Source organism: Scardinius erythrophthalmus (assembly GCF_964197995.2).
Source record: "Scardinius erythrophthalmus genome assembly, chromosome: 11".
Lineage (NCBI taxonomy): Eukaryota > Metazoa > Chordata > Actinopteri > Cypriniformes > Leuciscidae > Scardinius > Scardinius erythrophthalmus.
In genome coordinates this window covers 33,265,393-33,285,365 of record NC_138231.1, presented here as the reverse complement: position 1 = coordinate 33,285,365, position 19,973 = coordinate 33,265,393, and the positions used below count along the sequence as shown (strand labels likewise).

General features: G+C 37.4%; 2 protein-coding genes across 2 annotated transcripts; one reads left to right on the top strand and one right to left on the bottom strand.

Annotated features, from left to right (window-relative positions):
- Positions 1–237: 237 nt before the first annotated feature.
- baalcb (BAALC binder of MAP3K1 and KLF4 b) lies at positions 238–3,409 on the top strand. Its single transcript, XM_081378646.1, has 3 exons — positions 238–660; positions 1,651–1,841; positions 2,450–3,409. Exons 1-3 carry the CDS (start codon positions 477–479, stop codon positions 2,615–2,617), a joined length of 543 nt encoding a protein of 180 aa, XP_081234772.1. The 5' UTR covers positions 238–476; the 3' UTR covers positions 2,618–3,409.
- nme6 (NME/NM23 nucleoside diphosphate kinase 6) lies at positions 3,214–14,133 on the bottom strand. The gene is made up of 5 exons (XM_081378647.1): positions 13,663–14,133; positions 11,678–11,777; positions 11,210–11,249; positions 5,917–6,077; positions 3,214–3,938 (listed from the first exon to the last, which is right to left on the bottom strand). Exons 1-5 carry the CDS (start codon positions 13,738–13,740, stop codon positions 3,790–3,792), a joined length of 528 nt encoding a protein of 175 aa, XP_081234773.1. The 5' UTR covers positions 13,741–14,133; the 3' UTR covers positions 3,214–3,789.
- Positions 14,134–19,973: the final 5,840 nt, after the last annotated feature.

Below are 19,973 nucleotides of genomic sequence, written 5' to 3'. Positions count from 1 at the left end.
ATATTAACTAACAACATGTAGACTAATTGGCCCACTACAGGGTTAGGGTGGGATTAGGGTTTGGTTGAGGGTTAGTTACATGCAATTATGCATAATTTACTGTTATTATGTAGCCTACATGTAACATATGTAACAAAGACACTGTAAACTATTCCTTAATTCTATTACTTTAACTTTGAAATGTTACTTTAAAGGATTAGGATCACAACAAATAGGCTATTCGTTTTTCTTCCACAGAATTAGTCCCAGATCTCCATGTTTGCGTGACCTGACACCTGACCAGCGCAAGACTACTGATTTTTGCAACAAAATGATGGTGAAATGGGTTCTTGATGCTAAATGATGTAACATTTATGGCTTGAAAGAAGATGCCAATGACTTGTGCAATGAACACCATTTTTCCATTTGCCATTCGGGAGGTATTCTAATGGACCTAGAATCCAAGGCTGTGTAGGTGTGGATTTGTCTTTCACATAATGGGTTGTGGAGGCTCCAGGACAGATGTGTTGGAGCCAAGATATATGGAGAGCTGGACCAAAGAGACAGAGTCCACTTGGCTGGCAAGCACAGACACAGACATCCCCCTGTCATCCATCCAGAGCATCCCCTCAGAAAACTCTTCAGAGGCGGGCTTCCCATCAGAGAAAACTGCCAACCTTGGTGAGAATGGACTGAGATCAGACTTCGCGGCGTTTTAAAAAGGTTTTGAAAATACACAAATCTGCATTAGGCCTATGTCTTCATATTTAAGTTAAATATCTCTTTTCACCTTAGACACCGTTTAACGCGTCAAACCCTTCATATGATATTTCCTTCCCAAAAGGACAGGAAAGTGTTGCGAGTCAGCTGATGGTGTGCAGTTCATTTATGTAGGCCTCTTGTTGCCATGGCAATGGTTGAATCCCTTCAGTACTTTAGTACAACAGTATATGAGCACGTATGAACACAATAAGCACTCCATATCTCTTTGTGCAGAATTGTTACACTTGGGGCAGCTACAGTAATTCAATTATAATATTAAAATAAACTGATGGCAGATTATTAAAATAGACAACATGGCATTGACTACGACCATTGACTATGACTAGAGTAATTAATCTAGGTCTTCTTTTGTTTCAAGATTTTTAGCCCTGTAAGCAAGACGTCAGTATATATATAGTTTATATATATATATAAACTTATTTGAAAGAAAAAAATCTTATTTTATGTCTTAACTATTGTTTTTGGTCAAATTAATGCATTCTTGCGGAATAAAAGTATTCATTTACTTTCTTTACAAAATAAAATAAAAAATCACTTACCAAACTATTGAATGGTAGTGAATCACTCTTTCCACAAAAATATTATTCAGCTTCAGCAACAGTTTCAATATTGATAATAATAGTAAATGTTTCTTGAGCATTAAATCATCATATTAGAATGATTTCTGAAGGATCATGTGATCCTTGTGAAGACTGGAGTAATGATGCTGAAAATTCAGGAATAAATTACATTTTAAAATATATATACTTTTAAAAAAAAACTGTTTTAAGGATGGATGGATAGATAGATCCATCTGATTGTGAAATATTTATGATATGATGATCACCACTACAGTGATTTTGTTAACAACAGAATTAACAACTTCCATATTTGTATCTGTTTCATTAGATCTCTTTGATGACGGTCTGCCTGCTCCGGGTCAGGCATATCTGAAAGTGTGTTCTGCCATGTCTGAGGTGGGACTGAGTGACATGAAAACTGACACCACCCCTGTAATACTCTCTTCTCAAGAGCAGGAAGTGCTGTCTTCTTCTGCGACCACAGTGCAGAAGAGAAGTGTGTTGCGAACTGAGGAAATTGTAAGTATTTCTATCCAAAGTAATGGTTTAGTGCAATCTTCTGCACCTAGCATGTGTGAACAAGACACTGTAATATAAATCAGTGTTTCCAACTTTTTCAGTTTTATGTACCCTTTCATTTACACCACACCTGAAATGATTGTTCATTTGATTTAAGCAGCCTTTATTACAGCGTTTCACTTTTAAACTACAAACACTTTATTAGCACATTCAAAATAGACTTGTAGCTTCCTTTCACATTAATGAGACATTTAAGCTTGTTTGGCTTTGACAGTTCAGGGGGACATTTTAGAGAAACCATCTCTGAAATAAAATATGTTTAAATGACATTGCGTTTATATCTGAGAAATGACTGGTTCTTTATTGGCTTCTATGATTCTATAGCTCCATCAATTGAACCTTTCCTTGGCACAAAAGGTTCTTTAAAGTCGAAATATTCTTCACACCTAGAAAAAGGTGGTTCTTTTAAGGACTGTTCACTGAAAGGTTCTTTGGGGAGAGTGTAGGTTTCAGGAATTGTGTAAGCAACTGAGGGAAAACTGTAGTAAAATGTTAAAAAGATTTGGTAACTGTCATGTCTGATAATCTTTCTATGTCATCTTCATTAGACAAAATGGCAGGACAACAGGATGTCCACCAAGCAAGTGACCATCACTGTGACTCAAAGTATACGGCAAGTGGACAAGAGCGGGAAGATCAAGGAGACATCGCAAACCACCTATGAGGTCATGAAACCGGTGGATTGTCTGATGTCAGTTGACTCAGTGCCTCAATGAAGTGGATACGCAAGACCTCGTGAAGATTGTATCTTGGATTTCTTGAAAGCTTTGGTGAAGATGTCATGGACCAAAGAAGTAAAAAGCAGGGATGACCTAAATGAACAAGTTCATCTGGGCTTAATCAGTGATTACCAATTTTCATTCAAGGGTCATTTGATTGTTTGTTTCATCATAATTCAGTTACATTCTTCTTTAATAATGTTTATTTTTATGTACATTTTTCCTCTGTAATGTCATAATGTTGTCTTTTTTTCATTTTCTAATGCCAACAAAAAGAATATTAGTAAAAGCATTTGCTGTACATTCACTGAAAGCACAGGATAGATCAGGAAGGGTAACCAAGGGGTGGACACTTGACTCGGCTTACTGAATGATTTTGTGAAAAGTGTAACAAATATATATTTACATTGTTTAAAACATAAATACAACAAAAGTGTATATATAAGTAGTTTTTTTTTTGTGAGGTTGTTGCATTGCTTCAATGTTGATTTTAGATTTGAAAATCAGGGCTTTTTTGTATATCCCGTACACTTACTACCACACAATTGTTGCCTTCAAACAGTTATGCTTTTCTTTTTTTTCTTCTTTTTTTTACAAGAGCAAACATTTGTTCAAAACCTAATTACAGTTTCTGTAGCAAGCTAGCACTATACTGTAAAAAGGGTAGTGTGCAAGAATAAGAACATCTGTTCCATTGTTCCAATACTGTCTGATGCATCGCTGCTTTACTGACTGGAAGATGCTGTTTATTGAGTCATTAAATATTTATTGCGGTACTTTGAAAACCTTTCTCTTGGTCCAGTCTCAGAATTAATTGGTAACACTTTACAATACAAAGGCTCTATATATTAACATTAATGCATTAGGTAATATGAACTTACAATGAATACAATACTATTACAGCATTTATTATTATAGGTTAATGTTAATTTCTAAATATACTAATATATTTTTAACATTTCAAGTTGTAAATAATAACATTAGGTGCCCTTTTAACATAGTTTATTATTAAGTATTCAAATCTATTTGTTTTTATTTAATCATATCAGAGTTGAAGGTAGTCACAAAAGAGTAACATCAAAATACATAATAAAATGCAGCAGAAGGGAAACATTAGGTGAAAGTCATATTCATGTAGCACTGCAGAAGTATCATCAGCCTAGAGATCATCACGTGTTCTGGAGAGTATGAATTTGTCTCTCCTCATTATATTCAGTAAGTCCCACCCTAAAACGTGGTTCCTCCATAACCATCCATTCATCTGCATTGAATTCTGGAAAGAAAAATGAAATCTCTCTCTTGGCTGATTCAATAGAATCTGAAAGAAAGAATATAAGGCAATGATGGATTATTAGTATTTAGAACTGTTAAGAAATGAGACTTTATTATATAAAACTGGAGATATAATTTAGGACAGGGACATTGCACAGTAATCCTGCTTTTAGTTGATCTAGTCTAGGGGTGCTCAATCGTGTTCCTGGAGTTCTACCTACCTGCTGAGTTCAGATCAAACCCTGATCCGACACACCTGTCTGTAATTAAAGGAGAACTCCGGTCAATTTTAACACTGAGCTCATTTTTGTGTAAATTTGGAGTGCTGTCAATACAGAGAACAACGGCAAAAATCGGTGTTGCCTACACCGTGTTATCCTCTTTTTAAAATTTGCACCCTGTTGACTTCAATGGGGCAAGTTTTAAACCAGCATTTAGCCTCTTAAAGGGGGGGTGAAATGCTCATTTTCACCCAATCTCCTGTTAATCTTGAGTACCTATAGAGTAGTATTGCATCCTTCATATCTCCGAAAAGTCTTTAGGTTTATTAAATTTATAAAAGAAAGATAGGCTGTACCGAGTCTTTCTGGAAAAAAAACGTGTGGGCGGAGCTAAAGCTGTGCTAACGCGCCGATAGCTAACAACACACAGAGACATTTGTTCAACAGTTTTACTCACCGTCCAGTTCCAACGCACGACCGCGAACCTTTATCATTGCGACTGCTCGATCCTTAAGCATTAGACGATCTGCAAATCCCTCGATCTGGGCTTTGTTTATAAAACAATCATCGTCGAAATGCAGGGAACAAACAGTCTTACACAACTCCGTTTATGCTCAGGAAAACAAACTCCATCCACGGGTTCCTTAACGCCGGGTTCTTTGGGAATCTGTGCAGGGTTGTCTTGCCCTGGCAACCAAAAACACACTTCTTTGGCTACATTGACTTCCAAAAGCCAAGCAGGGCGCTTTGATGGCGAACTGCTTTCACTCTCTTGCTCTGGTCTACGAGTGCGCGCGCGCCCGCGATCTTACCGGAGAAGTGCCCTTAGAACCCATATAAGGAAATTCCGCCCTATCTTACGTAAGACAGAGCCATACTCGAAAAAAACTTTCCGAAACTTGTGACAAACTGGAAGGAGTATTTTTGGAACAAAAATACTCCTTTAAACGTACAACTTAACTTTTGAAACTTTGTCCATGTTTAGCATGGGAATCCAACTCTTTAACAGTGTAAAAAACTCAGTATGCATGAAACAGCAATTCACCCCCCCTTTAACATCCTTGATGTGTCATTACAAGTGCATCAGCCATGTGAGTGATTCCTTCAGAGTGATCACAGGTGAATCTGACTGCAGTAGATGTGAAAGATATGAATAAAAATGATGTTATGTCAGCCAGCGCACATACCTGTATTTTCTTCCTGTTTTCGGTCGAAGTCCATAGTAATCGATTGTCGAGTTCACGCGCGTGATCATAGGTAACTAAACCTATGCGTGTGAACTCGACAATCGATTACTATGGACTTCGACCGAAAACAGGATGTAAATACAGTGTACAATACAATATGTGCGCTGGCTGAAATAACATCATTTTTATTAATATCTTTCACATCTACTGCAGTCAGATTCAACCGTGATCACTCTGAAGGAATCACTCACATTAGCTGTGCACTTGTAATGACACATCAAGGATGTTAAGAGGCTAAAAGCAGGTTTAAAACTTGCCCCATTGAAGTCAACAGGGTGCAAATTTTAAAAAGAGGATAACATGGTGTAGGCAACACCGATTTTTGTCGTTGTTCTCTGTATTGACAGCACTTCAAATTTACAAAAAAATGATCTCAATGTTAAAATTGAGTTCTCCTTTAAAGTGTTCCCAAAGATCTTAGTAAGCTGGTTCAGTTGTGTTTGCTCAGCATTGGAGCTGAACTTTGCAGGAAGGTAGATCTCCAGGAACAGGACTGGGCACCCCTGATCTGTTCAGTCTTGAAAATCTTCATCAAAACAGGTCCATGTTACTCTACCTGAACCATGAGTGGTGTTTCTGGTGTCAGTCAGCCCGTACTGGCCTCGAAGGGTGTCTGGTGAAGTGAAACGAGCTCTAAACACTTTTGTAGGACCCATCATCCCCCTCCAGTGAGTGATAGCGTCTTCCCTGGCTAGGACGTACGCTCTCATTGGGCCACTATTGTGGGAATAAGAGTGAATAGAAGGATTACACAGAGAGTTGTGATAACCTTGTCTTTGCCTAGATGGATAAATAGAATTGAATTCAAACAGAAAAGTGTGATAATTTCTTCTATGACGTCAATAGTACATACAGGCCTAGTCAATAAAGAGTAGTACTGACTTAGTGGCACTGTCGGCACACAAATGGAACAAAAAAAAATTAGGAGTAATCAGTGGCTTATTTTTAAATTACTCTGACGTAGACTAAAATATGTCTGCGGCACTAATGTTTTATCTTCCACAGACAAAGATGTACAGAGGACAGGGTGCCATGGTAACATCGGTCTCGTCTCACAGTCCAAACTAGATTAACAACGAGCATTGATGTCCTTCTCCACAGATCATATATCTGCATTAATTTTTCCCTTCAAAAGAAAGAGGGGTAGTACAGAATACAGCATCAGTAGTATGGGGTTGGTAAGAATTTTTTTTGAAAGAATGTTTTGGAGAGAATATCTGTAATATTGTGATATATTATTACAATTTAAAATAACTGTACTCCATTTTAATATATTTTAAAAATGTAATATATTTCTGTGATGGCAAAGCTGAAATTTCAGCATCATTCTGAAGGGGGTGGATTCTGGAATCCAATGTTGCTTCAATGTATATCTAATGAGTGATTATAATCAAGGTATTAATCTAAATATCACATGAGTTGAATGACTTCTCTAGGCTTGTGAGATTTTACTCTGTTATAGAAGTTACCAGTGTGATTACTGAAATGTTCTTTTCATGTATTCTCTAATGTCTGTATTTGATATCTGAATGCAGTAACAGTGCTTGCTCATTTATTCCGGCTTCCCGAAATGAAATATGGAAAGATGTTTTGTTTGAGAAAGGTCTTCAACCTGTGTTAAAACATATATCTGTTCTTCTAGCTCACTATGACGACTATAGGTCACAAGGGTCATTGGAACCAATAGTTTAAGTGACAATTTCTTAGCTAAAGTCTTTACTGCGTTAGACTAAAGTGTCCTCTCCTTAAGAGAAAGAACATTTTATCTTGATGTTTTGAGACGACTCTCCTGTTTATAGTTAGAGCTTGGCCAAATCCAACCTTGGAAAAGCTATGTGTAGGTGTGTGTGTTAGTCTTCTTGTTTACAGGTTAGGGAACAACTCCATTATTGGAGATTGACTGAGTTGTTGTTCTGGACATGATGGTGCCCAGCAACCCAAATCTGCAACCTGGAAGGTCACGACGTGCCTAACTTCAGGGTCTGAGTGTCAGCTGCATAATCGATGGAGATATGCTTCAGTCTATGTGTATATGTGTGGAAAATTACTATGTTTATCTATTTCTTAGCCAATGAGAATCTTTCAACCTGAAGCAAGGACGTAGCTTAAACCTTGGTGAAGGGTATAACTGCTGTGATCTTTGTAACTGTAAGCGGGGTGGCCTACAAACTCCATGCGAGTCTTGAAGCTGACTTCTGCTGATGAAACTGCAAACTATCTTCAGTAAAACTTTAATTTATTATAATTCTGACTCCTGTCTTAATTAATAATTTCTGGTTCTAGGTCTTTGACTGTAAATTCCCTAACAATTACTCCAGTCTTCAGTGTCACATAATCCTTTAGAAATCATTCTAATATGCTGATTTGCTGCTCAAGAAATGTTTATTATTATTATCAATATTGAAATATAAGTTTTGCTGCTTAAATTTGTTAGGAGTTCAAACAAACAGTATTTATTTGAATTTGAAATTCAAGTATTTTCTTACATTATAAATGTGTTTAGTGTCATTTGTCACTTGAAGGTCAGGAAGAACAAAAAGCTATATAAAGATCTATTTCTTTCCATTCTTTCTAGTGATTTAAATGTCAATGTCTTTGATGAAAAATGGCTGTGAACCTGTAGGATAATCCACTCAAAGGCTGATTTGATGAAATTGATTTCTGAAGGTTCGAGACTTGTGGAGCTAGTTGGTTAATAGATTAACCTTTGACCTCCATAAATCATGTTCAGTCAAATAACATACAATTCGAAGAATTTCTACATCAGTTGTTCCTCTTCCCAGTATTGTAAACAGGTTTAACCATGAACTTATTTACGAAATAGCTTAAATGTTAACAATTTATACACATAAAGTCTTGGTTACTGATGTATCCCTTGTTCCCTGATGGAGGGAACGACGACGTTATGTTGCCATTATGTCGAAGACAAATGAGGTCTAACTTGGGAGCCCCAATCACCTCTGAGTTGTAGAAAAACGACTAACGGAATTGGTGAGTGGAATTTGCATTATATACAGGTATAAGATGGCGGCACGCATCCACTCTACAGATGAGGGTCTCGGCCATTCAGCGGGGTGGTTCAGGGTTGTGGCAGGAGGGACATAACGTCTCCGTTCCCTCCATCAGGGAACGAGGGTTACATCAGACCAGGACGTTTACCCTTAACCAAGTTAACCAAGACGTTAACCAAGACGTTCCCTATCTGTCAGTCATGTTTAACGTTATGTCGAAGATTGACAAATGGGGTCCCTATGGAAAGTGCCACAGCCACTGAACTGTTACGAGTGTTGGAGACGCAAATGCTGGCAAGTTGTAGCATGCCCTTTTGGCAACTGCTCTCATTTAACTTACCCAGCGGCCCATGTAAGCCCAAAGAATAATAAACCTCCATGCCAATGAGATGGAGATGGTAGTAGCTGCTGTTCCTTTAGTATGTTTACTCCATGGGAAGGGTGCTTTGGTTCTTTATTCCCATTTTTGTTTTCAGCCATGACCAGTGTTGTTAAAGCTGGGGAAGCGTACCTAGTCCAATGGAGAGAGATGATATGGAGGTCACATCCCATAGGGTCCTCCCTTTGTGGAAATACACATATGGACTGCCCTGAGGGGCAGTGCTACATATGGAAAGATCACTGTGGTAGGTCCTGCCTAGAAAGGGATGGAACTAGTAGAGGAAACCATACCGTTGACAGACAGGAAAACTATACCGTGGAAGAATACACATATGGGATTACCAAGATGGAATCACAAAATATAAGGGCATCGAACCCAGTACAAGGGCTGACCAACTGCCATGCAACTCAAGTACTGGCCCTGGCGTCGGACGCCTCCGCTACGTATGACTGCCGAAGAATACTCGGAGGAAACTCAATCAGGGTTCGCTGAGTGGGGAACCTGACCCTTTCTTAGAGGGGAATAGCACTGCAAGCGAGACAGCCTTCGTGCACATTACCTGTTTGTACCCAACACAAAGGAAGAAACCAGCTGCACCCGGAGATTGTAGAATCTCGCGATTAGGCCTAATGGTATTAGGCGTCGCCCAGCCCACATCTCTGCAGATGTCTGCCAAAGAGGCATTGCACACCAACGCCCAGGAGGAGGCAACACTCAGAGTAGAGTGAGCCCTCACTCCGAGGGGGTGTTTTGGGACTGGTACGCGTCCAGACCTCTGGACTTCTGGACAGGAACCAGAGGTCTGCTTTGGGACTGGTACGCCAAGGCGATGGCATCCACTGTCCAGTGGGCCAACCTCTGTTTGGAGACATCCTTTCCCTTCTGCTGACCTCCAAAGCAGACAAAGAGCTGTTCAGAGCTTCTGAAGCTCTGCATGCGGTGGCGATAGTGGCAACATACATTTTCAAGGTGGAGGGGGACAGCCTCTGCTCCAACCGTTCTTTGAGTGCTTTGGCCAGATGGACTTGCAGGATGGCCATCGCATGCAGGACGGAGGCGGCCTGTCCAGCGGCACTGTAAGCCTTAGCAGCCAGGGCTGCCATCGTCTTACAGGCCTTGGAAGTGAGACGCGGATGGTTAATGCCAGGTGGACCGCACAAGTGCACCGCAATTGCACGCTCCACCTGGAGAATCTCCATGTAACCCTTGGTGGCCCCATTATCGAGGGTAGTGAGAGTGAGGAGGCTGCGAAGCAGCTTCGGGCAGTAAAAGGTGCCTTCCATGACTTCTGAACCTCTGGCACTGGGGCGGAACGCAACTATGAACTGCGCACCGCACCCAGGAACCGATCATCCGATCAAGGTGGAGGGTTCCACTCGAGTCAGATGCCTGCGGTGGCCCGGGCAAGCATGGCCATCAACTCTGAATCCAATTCAGCGCGAGCGACCACCCCAGAGGGGGGAAGCTCAGCTTCATCTTCCTCTCCAGAGGACAATAACCCACTCTCCGAAGCAGCTTTAAACATCTGATTTTCACCTGGAGCGCCCAATGAAACGATGGGTTTCCCCACGAGAAGGACCCACACCATCATCCGCCAGCTTGACAGTACACGGCATGCTGGAGGAGTGGGAGGGCCGTGGGGACTGGCCCGGCGGAAGTGCCCCCACTGTAATCCTCAGGTCTCCCAGAGTGTTTACCAGATTTGTGACTCACAGCTTTTAATTAAAACTATGTAGACTAAGCTTTATTTTACAAACTATATAGACATATTAAAAAAACATTAACTTATAAAAATGATTAAAAAAACATCTAAATGACTCAAATTAAAGTGAAAACAGAAAATACAAAAATAAAAAACAATTCAAAATAGAAAAAACTATAGCCTAATAGTATCTCAATGTTAATTCTGAGAAGTAGTTTTTTTAAAGAACAAAAAAAATCCTTCTAATTGACGTACTGTGTTGATCAACAGATACAGAAATATTTTTGACTGAAGTCATTTGTAATTGCCACAGAGGAACAACTGCCAAACACTAAGCCCAAATACTAAATGCTGGATCCATGTATTATATAAAACAAGAAATACAACTACAATACAATACACATTTTATTTCTTTAGCACATTTAAAACAACTGTCGTTGACCAAAGTGCTTTCCAGCATAATAAATACAATATAAGCAATTATATACATCCACACAAACAATATTAAATCATGTTCACTCTAGTCACATGTAAAAGTAAATCTAAAATAAAGATTTGTTTTTCTATTACTTAATGATCATTTGCCATCATTTGTGGTCTTTATTACTATACCTTACAGTTTTAAATTAATTAATCAATATATACAAATATGTCCACAAACCTGTAAATAATTGTATTATTGAGTTATTATTAATAAATAAGTTGCATTGTAGGCACTTTTATGGTTAGTGAGAAAGTGATAATAAACTTTTACCTTGACATGAATTCAACCAGTCTTTGATAGAAAAATCGTCCTGTAAAATAAAAACAGGGATGATAAAGAAAACTGCTGACTGTTTTGATATATCTTTTTATCAGTTTATCCACTGGGACTGAACCAACAAGGTTGATGTGACTTATGCAGCAGATTTTGCTGCAATCTGTTAACATGGTCTGGGCAAGCTTTTCCACGGATAATACAGACATCTGAATGCGAGGCAGCTGATTTTCTTTGGATGCAGGATATGATAAACTAGAGACTGAGTAACATGTTTTCTCTCCACATGTTGTCTCAACATTATATCTCCAGGTTGTGTGAAGCCTTTACTATGACTCACCCTGTTTAAAATCACACATCACATAGACACCCAACCACACATGTATTTAACCATTCAATCTGTTACAAACACAGAGCATTTTCATTCATGCAGTGCATTTCATAGAAATAAAGATCTTTTTCTACCTGCATGTTCAGAATAAAACTTTTCTGAATCTTTTGTCCTCCACATCAGATCTTTCTTTCTGATTACAATGAAGTTTTCGAGAATCTTCTGATGAAGAGCCTGAAATTAAAAGAAATAATATATAAAAATGTTGCTGTGCAATGGCCATCTGCATCTCTATAAACCAAAACTCATTGTTGGCGGTTAAAAAAAAAAAAGTTGCAGTTTTGCTGTAGGCTTTTCATTTCATCTTTTCCCTCAACAACAAGATGACAAAGGATCTCAGCAAAAAAAATAGGGTTGATTTAGAGTTGTAATCTCCCAAAAGAACAAGGGTAAAGGCTGAGTGATAAAAGTATATCTCAGACTAATAAAAACACAAACATTTAATTTAGAATCCGCTGGTGTAAATTAAAGCAGTCTGGGCTTCAGCTTTCAAACCATGTTGCATCAGGAAATTGTTGCTAATTAACGGCACCTTTATTTCTTTGAAGCGACAGACAGAGGAAATTAAATCAGGAGAGACTTGCTTGTTTCAATAGTAAAGACAAATTATTATGTAGCCTTAAGCCTCTACATGCTATCCATCTTTCTTCATTAAAAATTAAAAAAAGTAACATTCCGCAGGATGTGGAGACCAGGGCTAGTTATCACACTTGTTGTTCGGGATATATACCGTATATATAAAATAGTTATTAATAAATTATTACCTAATTATTAAAGTACCACCTAAAATGTATAGATTTAAAAATATTATATAATATTTAATAAGTTAACAAAACATTTGCATGACCACAGTTCATGGCATGCAGGTAAACATAAAATATTTAATATTTTTTATTGTTTCATTTTAATTGTTTTTATTTTCATTTTAAATATTTGTATTTATTTATTTAAATTTGTATTATTTAATTCATTATTAGCTTTTTGTCAACTCATGAACCCCAGTTTGGGAAACACTATGTTAGAACAGCCCAATTAAAGGCTTTTCAAGAAATTTAAAACAGTGAAACAACATGAAACAGATGGTAACAGAACTATCAAACAACCCTTTAGTCAATATAAAGGGTTGTTATTTTGGGAATGTTTACCCAAAAATAAAAAATGAATGGCATTCATTCTTTTGTGGAACGTAAAAGATATTTTGTTAGTGCTTTTGTTCATAGGTCACCAGAAGTCAATGGTCACCAAAACTGTTTGGATACAAACATTCTTCAAAATATATTTTTTCTTTCCCAGAAGAAAGAAAGTCATGTTTGGAACTGCATTAGGATAATTAATGACGCCATTTTCATTACCACAAACTCAGCAAAAAAAGAAACGTCCTCTTACATTCAACTGCTTTTTTTCCAACAAATTGCTTAACATGTGTACATTTTTGTACCATTGTAACATCTGAAGCATAACCAGAACACATTTCACAGACATTTAATGAACAGAAATGGAACAATGAGTCCCTGAACAAAGTTTAAATCTAAAATGTAGCAGTCAGTATTTGGTGTGGCGCTAGCTGCTTTAAGTACTACAGTGAATCCTCACGGACTGCAGCAGATTTACCAGTTCTTACTCTCCGATGTTATCCAACTCTCCTACCAAGGCAGTGAAGGCACTTGGCACTGCAAAAAAGATCAGTTGTCCTTCCTGTCTCCCTATCTTAGACGTCTTACATTATGGACATTGCAGTTTATTTTTCCTGGTGTTTTTCAGAGTCAGTAGAAAGTTATTGTGACTTTAATTGTCTACCATCTATAAACTAGTGTCTTAATAACTGTTCCACAGATGCATGTAGGCCCACAAACAATGGTTCATTCAACAAGCATGAAAAAACATGTTTAAATCTTTTCCAATAAAAATCTGTCAAGCTTATTTGAATTTTACAAAACTATCTTTAGGTATCCTGAAAAGGGACGTTTAGGTTATTGCCAATGCCATTTAATTTTTCTTTAATTATTTATATAATCGGACAGGTGTTCATTAAACAGCTGCAATGTCATCATTATCTCACCTCCAGAATGAGTGGATGGGCCACAGCATCTGGTTTGACGACCGCGAGGGTGAGCTGCAGTGCCTTCACACACCGCATGCTTGCGATGGCTTCAATTTCCTGATTTCACATCTACTAAAAGTCATTAATGGGCTTATATCTTCCCCGTGTTTGGTCTCCGGATCGATCTATGGTGTATAGTTACACGCTAACCAGCAGATCTAAACATACATGAGTGCTCGTGAACACTTCACTGCGCAGTTCAGACCAATAATGTGTGGTACAACAAGATAAATGAACTGATACAATGAACACGATCCACCAAAAAAACGTTCGATATATCAGTTGGTGGTAAATTTGTTTTCAAAGTAAACACAATTCGAAAAACACAGCTCGATTTAAAAACTATACGAGCTCCGTGCTGTGGGTTGTATGGGCGCCGCCATCTTACCCGGTAGTAAACATAGGAAGTTACAGAGCGCGCAGCTGCTCAGGAAAATTCCAACTGTCTGATATTCAAATGCGTTGTTGTCAATAAATCTACAGAGAAAAAACTAACATCAATACAATATCTAATATTCGATTTTTAACAAAACAAACAAGACCTCGAATTTGTTATGCTTGTTTAAAGACATCTTAAGATCAATGTGCTGTTCCATGCCTTTTTTTTGTTTCCGTCATATAAAATATTATTAGATTTGCAGCCAGCTTACAGGTGTAGAAAAGACTTTAAGATGGCAGCATCATTGTTTTATTTGTACATGCACCGATATTGGCAGCTATTAGCAAAATCTGTTGACTTATTATAGCAATCTTTGTTGCATTAGGCTATTTGCCAATGGTGGCAGTTAAAAAATTGGAAAAAGCACTTCTTGTGTTTTTTTGCCTGAAGTTTGCATGCTTGTAACTAGTATTATTCACTAGGTCTTAATATCCTTTTAGATTTTGGTTCTTAACAAACTTTTCTTTTGGAATCCATATTTTAAGGCCCCATATGGTTCAAATCCAAGAAATATTGGGATCTCAAAAAGCTCTAAGAATAAATTGTTAAATTATACACATTTTCAGTGGTTAAAAATCAAATATGGTTTACTTTATAGCTGATTCTTTTTTCGAGGACGAGATGAAGTATTATTTCCTTTACACTGATGTGGCTACACCACATACAGTATATATTACTTTTTGTTGTGACATGTCACAGCTCCAGGCTGCAGTAAATAGACCTTAATTTAGAATCCTTGATTTAAACACACTTATTATCCTTTGTTCTTTTGTTAGTCGGTGTAATTACACCAGTTTTGACCTATTTACCCCAACTTTACCATGACCACCACCATGGCTCACACATGTTCATTCAGTTTTGAATGAGTTTGCTGACACCAGTTGGACCAACACATATCCCATTTTGACACCCTGTCTGTTTCATGTAGGTCTTTTAAGGAGTGACAGGATGGGGTCAGAGGTGCATTTCCTGCAATATGACCATTTGGTCTGCTGTTGAATAATATCTAGCCCCCAATTACTGAAATTGTAGCCTACTTTTGATTGGAAAAATGCATGTGAAAAAGTTCAAAAGCTGTAGAGTTATATATATATATATATATATATATATATATATATATATATATATATATATATATATATATATATATATATATATATATATATATTATATTACTTCACAGCAGAGACAGAAATGCTTCTCACGGGAAAGTGAGAAAAGTAAATTTGAAATTACCCATATAGATAAATATCCTATGTTTTTCATATGTATTTATCTTTATCCAAAGAGTCATTTTGAGCATCTTTGTGGGCCAGGGAATAAGCTGGTTACCTCTCAATTGCTAGCACCTGTTTTGGCATCTACTAAAATGTGAGTGTCCTTTGACCTTTTCTATTCCCATGCTTCACAGAGCAGCACCAGACTCTCACAGACAGCTGTGTCAACCTCAGCGGGAGCAACTGTCATACCTAAGGAAGGACAACACTTTTAAAGCTGAAGAATTATGGTGTGCCTTGACCAACTCCACTTTTAAATGTGCATTGATGTCATTCACATTAGACAAGATGGCCTACCCTGGAATCACATTTATCATAAAACAATGTATTTCTGTCACAATTTACCTACATTCATTCCCAAAATGACTTTCTTTCTTATGTGGAAGAAGATATTTATTTAAATGATTATGAAATGAAGCGTTTTGTCCATTAGCAATAAAAAAGTCAGTGTGATTCAAAACAACATTTGACCCCGCATTGACTTTCATATAGAAAAACAAAAAACAGACATTATGCAAAATAGAACATAAGGAACTTAACTATGTACTAACATTTAAATTAATAATTTGGTACAATGTATTTATTGTATAATTAATGTTCTTACATTATACGTATATAAAAAAAAAAACATTGCACCTAACAATTCATTTTTTTATTTAAGTACATAGTAGTTAAAGACATCTCATATAAAGTGGGACCATTTAGTGCCCTATAAAATCTATTTTATTTTAGTTTTTTCACCTCAAATTCCACGTTTTCCTTTTTAATTGTTCTGGATTCTATTTTAATGGTTTAATTAAATTTCAATAATCAAAAAGGATGTCTAATAAATTGAATTCATAAAACTTCAACAATTACTAATTTATTACAATTTTACCAATAACAGTACCCTAAGAAACCTTTTTTTTTTTTTGTCAGTTTACATTTTTTTAGATTCTGTGTTAAAAAAATATTATCAAAAATGGTGGTAATCAAATTAATGCATAACATTTTAACAATTTAAATAATCTTTTGAAATCAAATTAAAATGAAATTTGAATGATTGCTTTCATATTTTAGCACAGTACTGCACAACAGAGGTTTAAATTAAAGGTTTAAACTAAACCATATAGATATTCCTTAAAAATATTAATATTATTATTGCTTCACGAGGTACATTCTGTACAATAGTAATCTATTTCTATCAAAAAATTGAGTTAAACCAAGTGACATGGGACCGAGCATGAGTTCAAAACCCAGCCTTGATCTGCCAAAAAAGCTCTTGTGTCTGAGTAAGAGAAGGGAATTTTTTGTCAACAGACTCATTTGGGGGAAAACGTGGATGTTCATAACTGTGGTTAGATGTTTAATAAGCTTCAATATCATAACCTCTATGCTATTTAATTTGAGGAGAAATGTAACCCAAAAAGATTATGGCAATCTGCTTCAAGTCCTGTCCTGTGCATTTGTGTCCTGAGAATCAGCTGTTTAAACTGGACTGCCTGAAAACTTATATGTCAGCCCCCGGAAAAAGAGAGAGCTAAATGACCTCTTAGAATAAACTTGGATGCTGCTGCTCTAGTGACAGAGAGGAACAAAGTTATTAGCACTGTGGGGCCCAGCTTGACCGCCAGTGTTAAAAATAAACCGAGCGGTCAGATTTGGAGCTTACGTTCCACTCGAACACTGAGCATTCTCCCTCTCTTGTTCTCTTTTTTCCCCGTTGACCCGAGTGAACACTTGCTTTGTATTGTTTCCGTAGTGCATTACCTTACAATTGTTTCACAGCCTTCATGGGATTAGCTACTGAAAATGACAACCAATCAGTTTCAATATTTCTTGCATGAAATCTAACGCATGAAACAGCAAAACGTTCAGGATAAGGGGGAATTACTGCAGATTCATAGCTTTAGAAGCAAAAATATCTTCACTGACAGGTGTACAATGACCTGACGGCATATGTTGTAATCCTCAGTAATGATGTAGATGGAAATGTCTAATTTGTTACTGTCATGTGCAGCCACAGGAAACAGTAATTGTTGAGCATGCATGGTGCTATTCCTGCAAGAGCAATGCTGCTGGCTATTTGTGGTGGTTTAATGCTGTTAAAAGGGTGCAGAGTGTTGGGTTTCAGAGTAAGCCTCGTCTCTGGCCTGAGGTCTCTGTGAATAGGGCTGGGTCTCCTGTTGCCTGGGCTTCTTTTAGAACACAGGTGCTGACTTCAGGGGTACTGGCGTGCTTGTTGCAGGGGAAAATGTACCAGACCTCTCCCATTTCCTCCACAGAACTAGGTCGGGGTTCGTGATGTGGACGGATCAGTCTTGAAATCGTGTGGTCATCAAGGCACTGTTAGTTATTTCAGCTACAAAATCTACGCCACTCATAACTTATAAGTAGATATGGATATTCATATGTCTATTGTAGGAGTATGGCTAATATTAGTTTAAACAATATGACGTGATTAGTAATTAGTAAGATTTTAATTTTGAATTCTCTAAGTGAAATATATATATATATATAAACTTATTTATCAAGAATGCATTAAATTGATCAAAAGGCATACAAATAAAATAAAATTTGTTTAAAAAAAGTAATAAATAAATGTAAGAAATGCTAATTAATTCTGTTTATTGAACTTTCTATTCATATATTTTCTCTATATATTCACTCTTATTTTAAACTCTGTGTTATATGTTGCAAAAATATTTATATTGTAAATAAATGCTGTTCTTTTAAACTTTTGTTAATCAAAGAATCCCGGTATCATTGTTTTCACACAAAAAAAAATATTAAGCAGCACAGCTGTTTTCAACATTGATAATAATAATAAATGTTGCTTGATCACAAAATCAGCATATTAAAATGATTTCTGAAGGATCATGTGACACTGAAGACTGAAAATGCTGAAAATTCAGCTTTGCCAACACATGAATGCATTTTAAATTGTAATAATATTTCACAATTACTATATTACATGAATATATAAATTAACATTTAATTAATAAACTATTTAAATCATCATCTTGCTAGATAACATGATCATTAGAAATACAGAATTCATGTTTTTAATTGAATTTTTCACCTAAATTGTTATTTGTACAAATAAAAAAGTTTGAATTATCATTTTTTTAGCAGGTTTAAAACTGTTCCCAGTGTAAAGGCTATATTTTATTAAGTTAGAATACCTTGAGTGCCCTTTAGACATAATTTATGTGTAAAATACTACAAAATAATGTTGATTGTCGACATTACTGTCGATGCTCAAAAAAACAGTTCGCACTTTATCAGAATAAACAGAAGCATATTGATCACAAATCGTTCAAGCCTTGAGCCTAAAGCCCGCTAGCTTACCAAATCCCAGACAGTAGTAACACTAGCTTGTTTCTGTGACTACTAACCCACTACTGTACAGAAGTCACTCGCCCACAGTTGTTTCCCGGTTTCCTCTCTCTCTCTCTCTCTCTCTCTCTCTCTCTCTCTCTCTCTCTCTCTCTCTCTCTCTCTCTCTCTCTCTCTCTCTCTCTCTCTCTCTCTCTCTCTCTCTCTCTCTCTCTCTCTCTCTCTCTCTCTCTCAGTCTCTCTCTCTCTCTCCCTCCCTCCCTAAAGGAGCCATTGAGATTGGGTGCAAAAAGAGGAGCAGTGGGTGTAGGGTGTCTCGAGGCGAGTGTGAACAGCTGAGAGGTGCGATTTCACAGGCTCGCTCTCCGCTGACACGGCCCTGATTGGGTTGGACAGAAGGCATAGGAGAGGCCCTGGCTCCTAAAGGACACCAACAGGTGGGGGCCCGCAGGGGCAGAGGGGGGAGTTTAAGGGAGGCTGAGCACTTGAAAAGGCCGCGAGCATGTGGCCATGTCTGGGCAGAATCCACCGGTCATGCAAAGAGGACGATACACTGTAGCACTCAGCAGAAGACAAAAGATGGGAACAGAAAGGTGTGGGGAGAGTTTTTATTTATTGGTAGATTGGGTTGGTTTTGGAATTGGAATAGGTTCACATGACGTCAATTACAACCTCTCGTACTTTTGTTATGTATTCATTTATTTAGCAAAAAAAGTCATTTTTCATTCTTTAATTGGCGAAGCAGTCTAGATTAAATATCTCCAAATTATTTCAGATTAAATGAGGGCAGCCAAACTCCATGTCTGGGATGAACAACCTGCGATTTATAAGAATTAAAAGGATATCTTCTTTGAAATGTTTCATTTCTTTCTTAGCAGAAATGAATGAAGCTATATGTGTATATAGCTCCAATTTGATTTGGACTGAGATTCTGGGTGACATCTCTCTCTGTTTTACGAGGCAGCAAATGGAAGATTTTACACCTCTTCCACTGGAAATGGTGCTGTTAAAGGAAATGGAGGTATGAGCGTGTCACTGGGTTTTCACCTGAGGTGTCGTAGCACGTCTTTGATCCACTGTAAATCAAGCTACTATATCAAGAAGGAGTAAAAAAAAGGGCAGTTTGTGCATATTGGACTTGCTACATGGCAGAATGAGAAACCTTCTGGTCTCTTTAAATGTGAGAAAGATGTTCGAGTGCTAGATGTGCTAGTCCTCTTCTGCTTGGCTGCTTT

What these genes read in the sequence shown, in the direction of transcription:
- nme6 (XM_081378647.1), bottom strand. Translation starts at nt 13,740, where the DNA reads ATGCGGTGTGTGAAGGCACTGCAGCTCACCCTCGCGGTCGTCAAACCA. An exon ending in CCCATCCACTCATTCTGGAG is followed by an intron (nt 11,778 to 13,662) that starts GTGAGATAATGA and finishes TTTTAATTTCAG; the next exon opens with GCTCTTCATCAGAAGATTCT. An exon ending in AAACACCACTCATGGTTCAG is followed by an intron (nt 3,939 to 5,916) that starts GTAGAGTAACAT and finishes TCTTTCTTTCAG; the next exon opens with ATTCTATTGAATCAGCCAAG.
- baalcb (XM_081378646.1), top strand. Translation starts at nt 477, where the DNA reads ATGGGTTGTGGAGGCTCCAGGACAGATGTGTTGGAGCCAAGATATATG. An exon ending in AGAGAAAACTGCCAACCTTG is followed by an intron (nt 661 to 1,650) that starts GTGAGAATGGAC and finishes CTGTTTCATTAG; the next exon opens with ATCTCTTTGATGACGGTCTG. An exon ending in TGTTGCGAACTGAGGAAATT is followed by an intron (nt 1,842 to 2,449) that starts GTAAGTATTTCT and finishes CATCTTCATTAG; the next exon opens with ACAAAATGGCAGGACAACAG.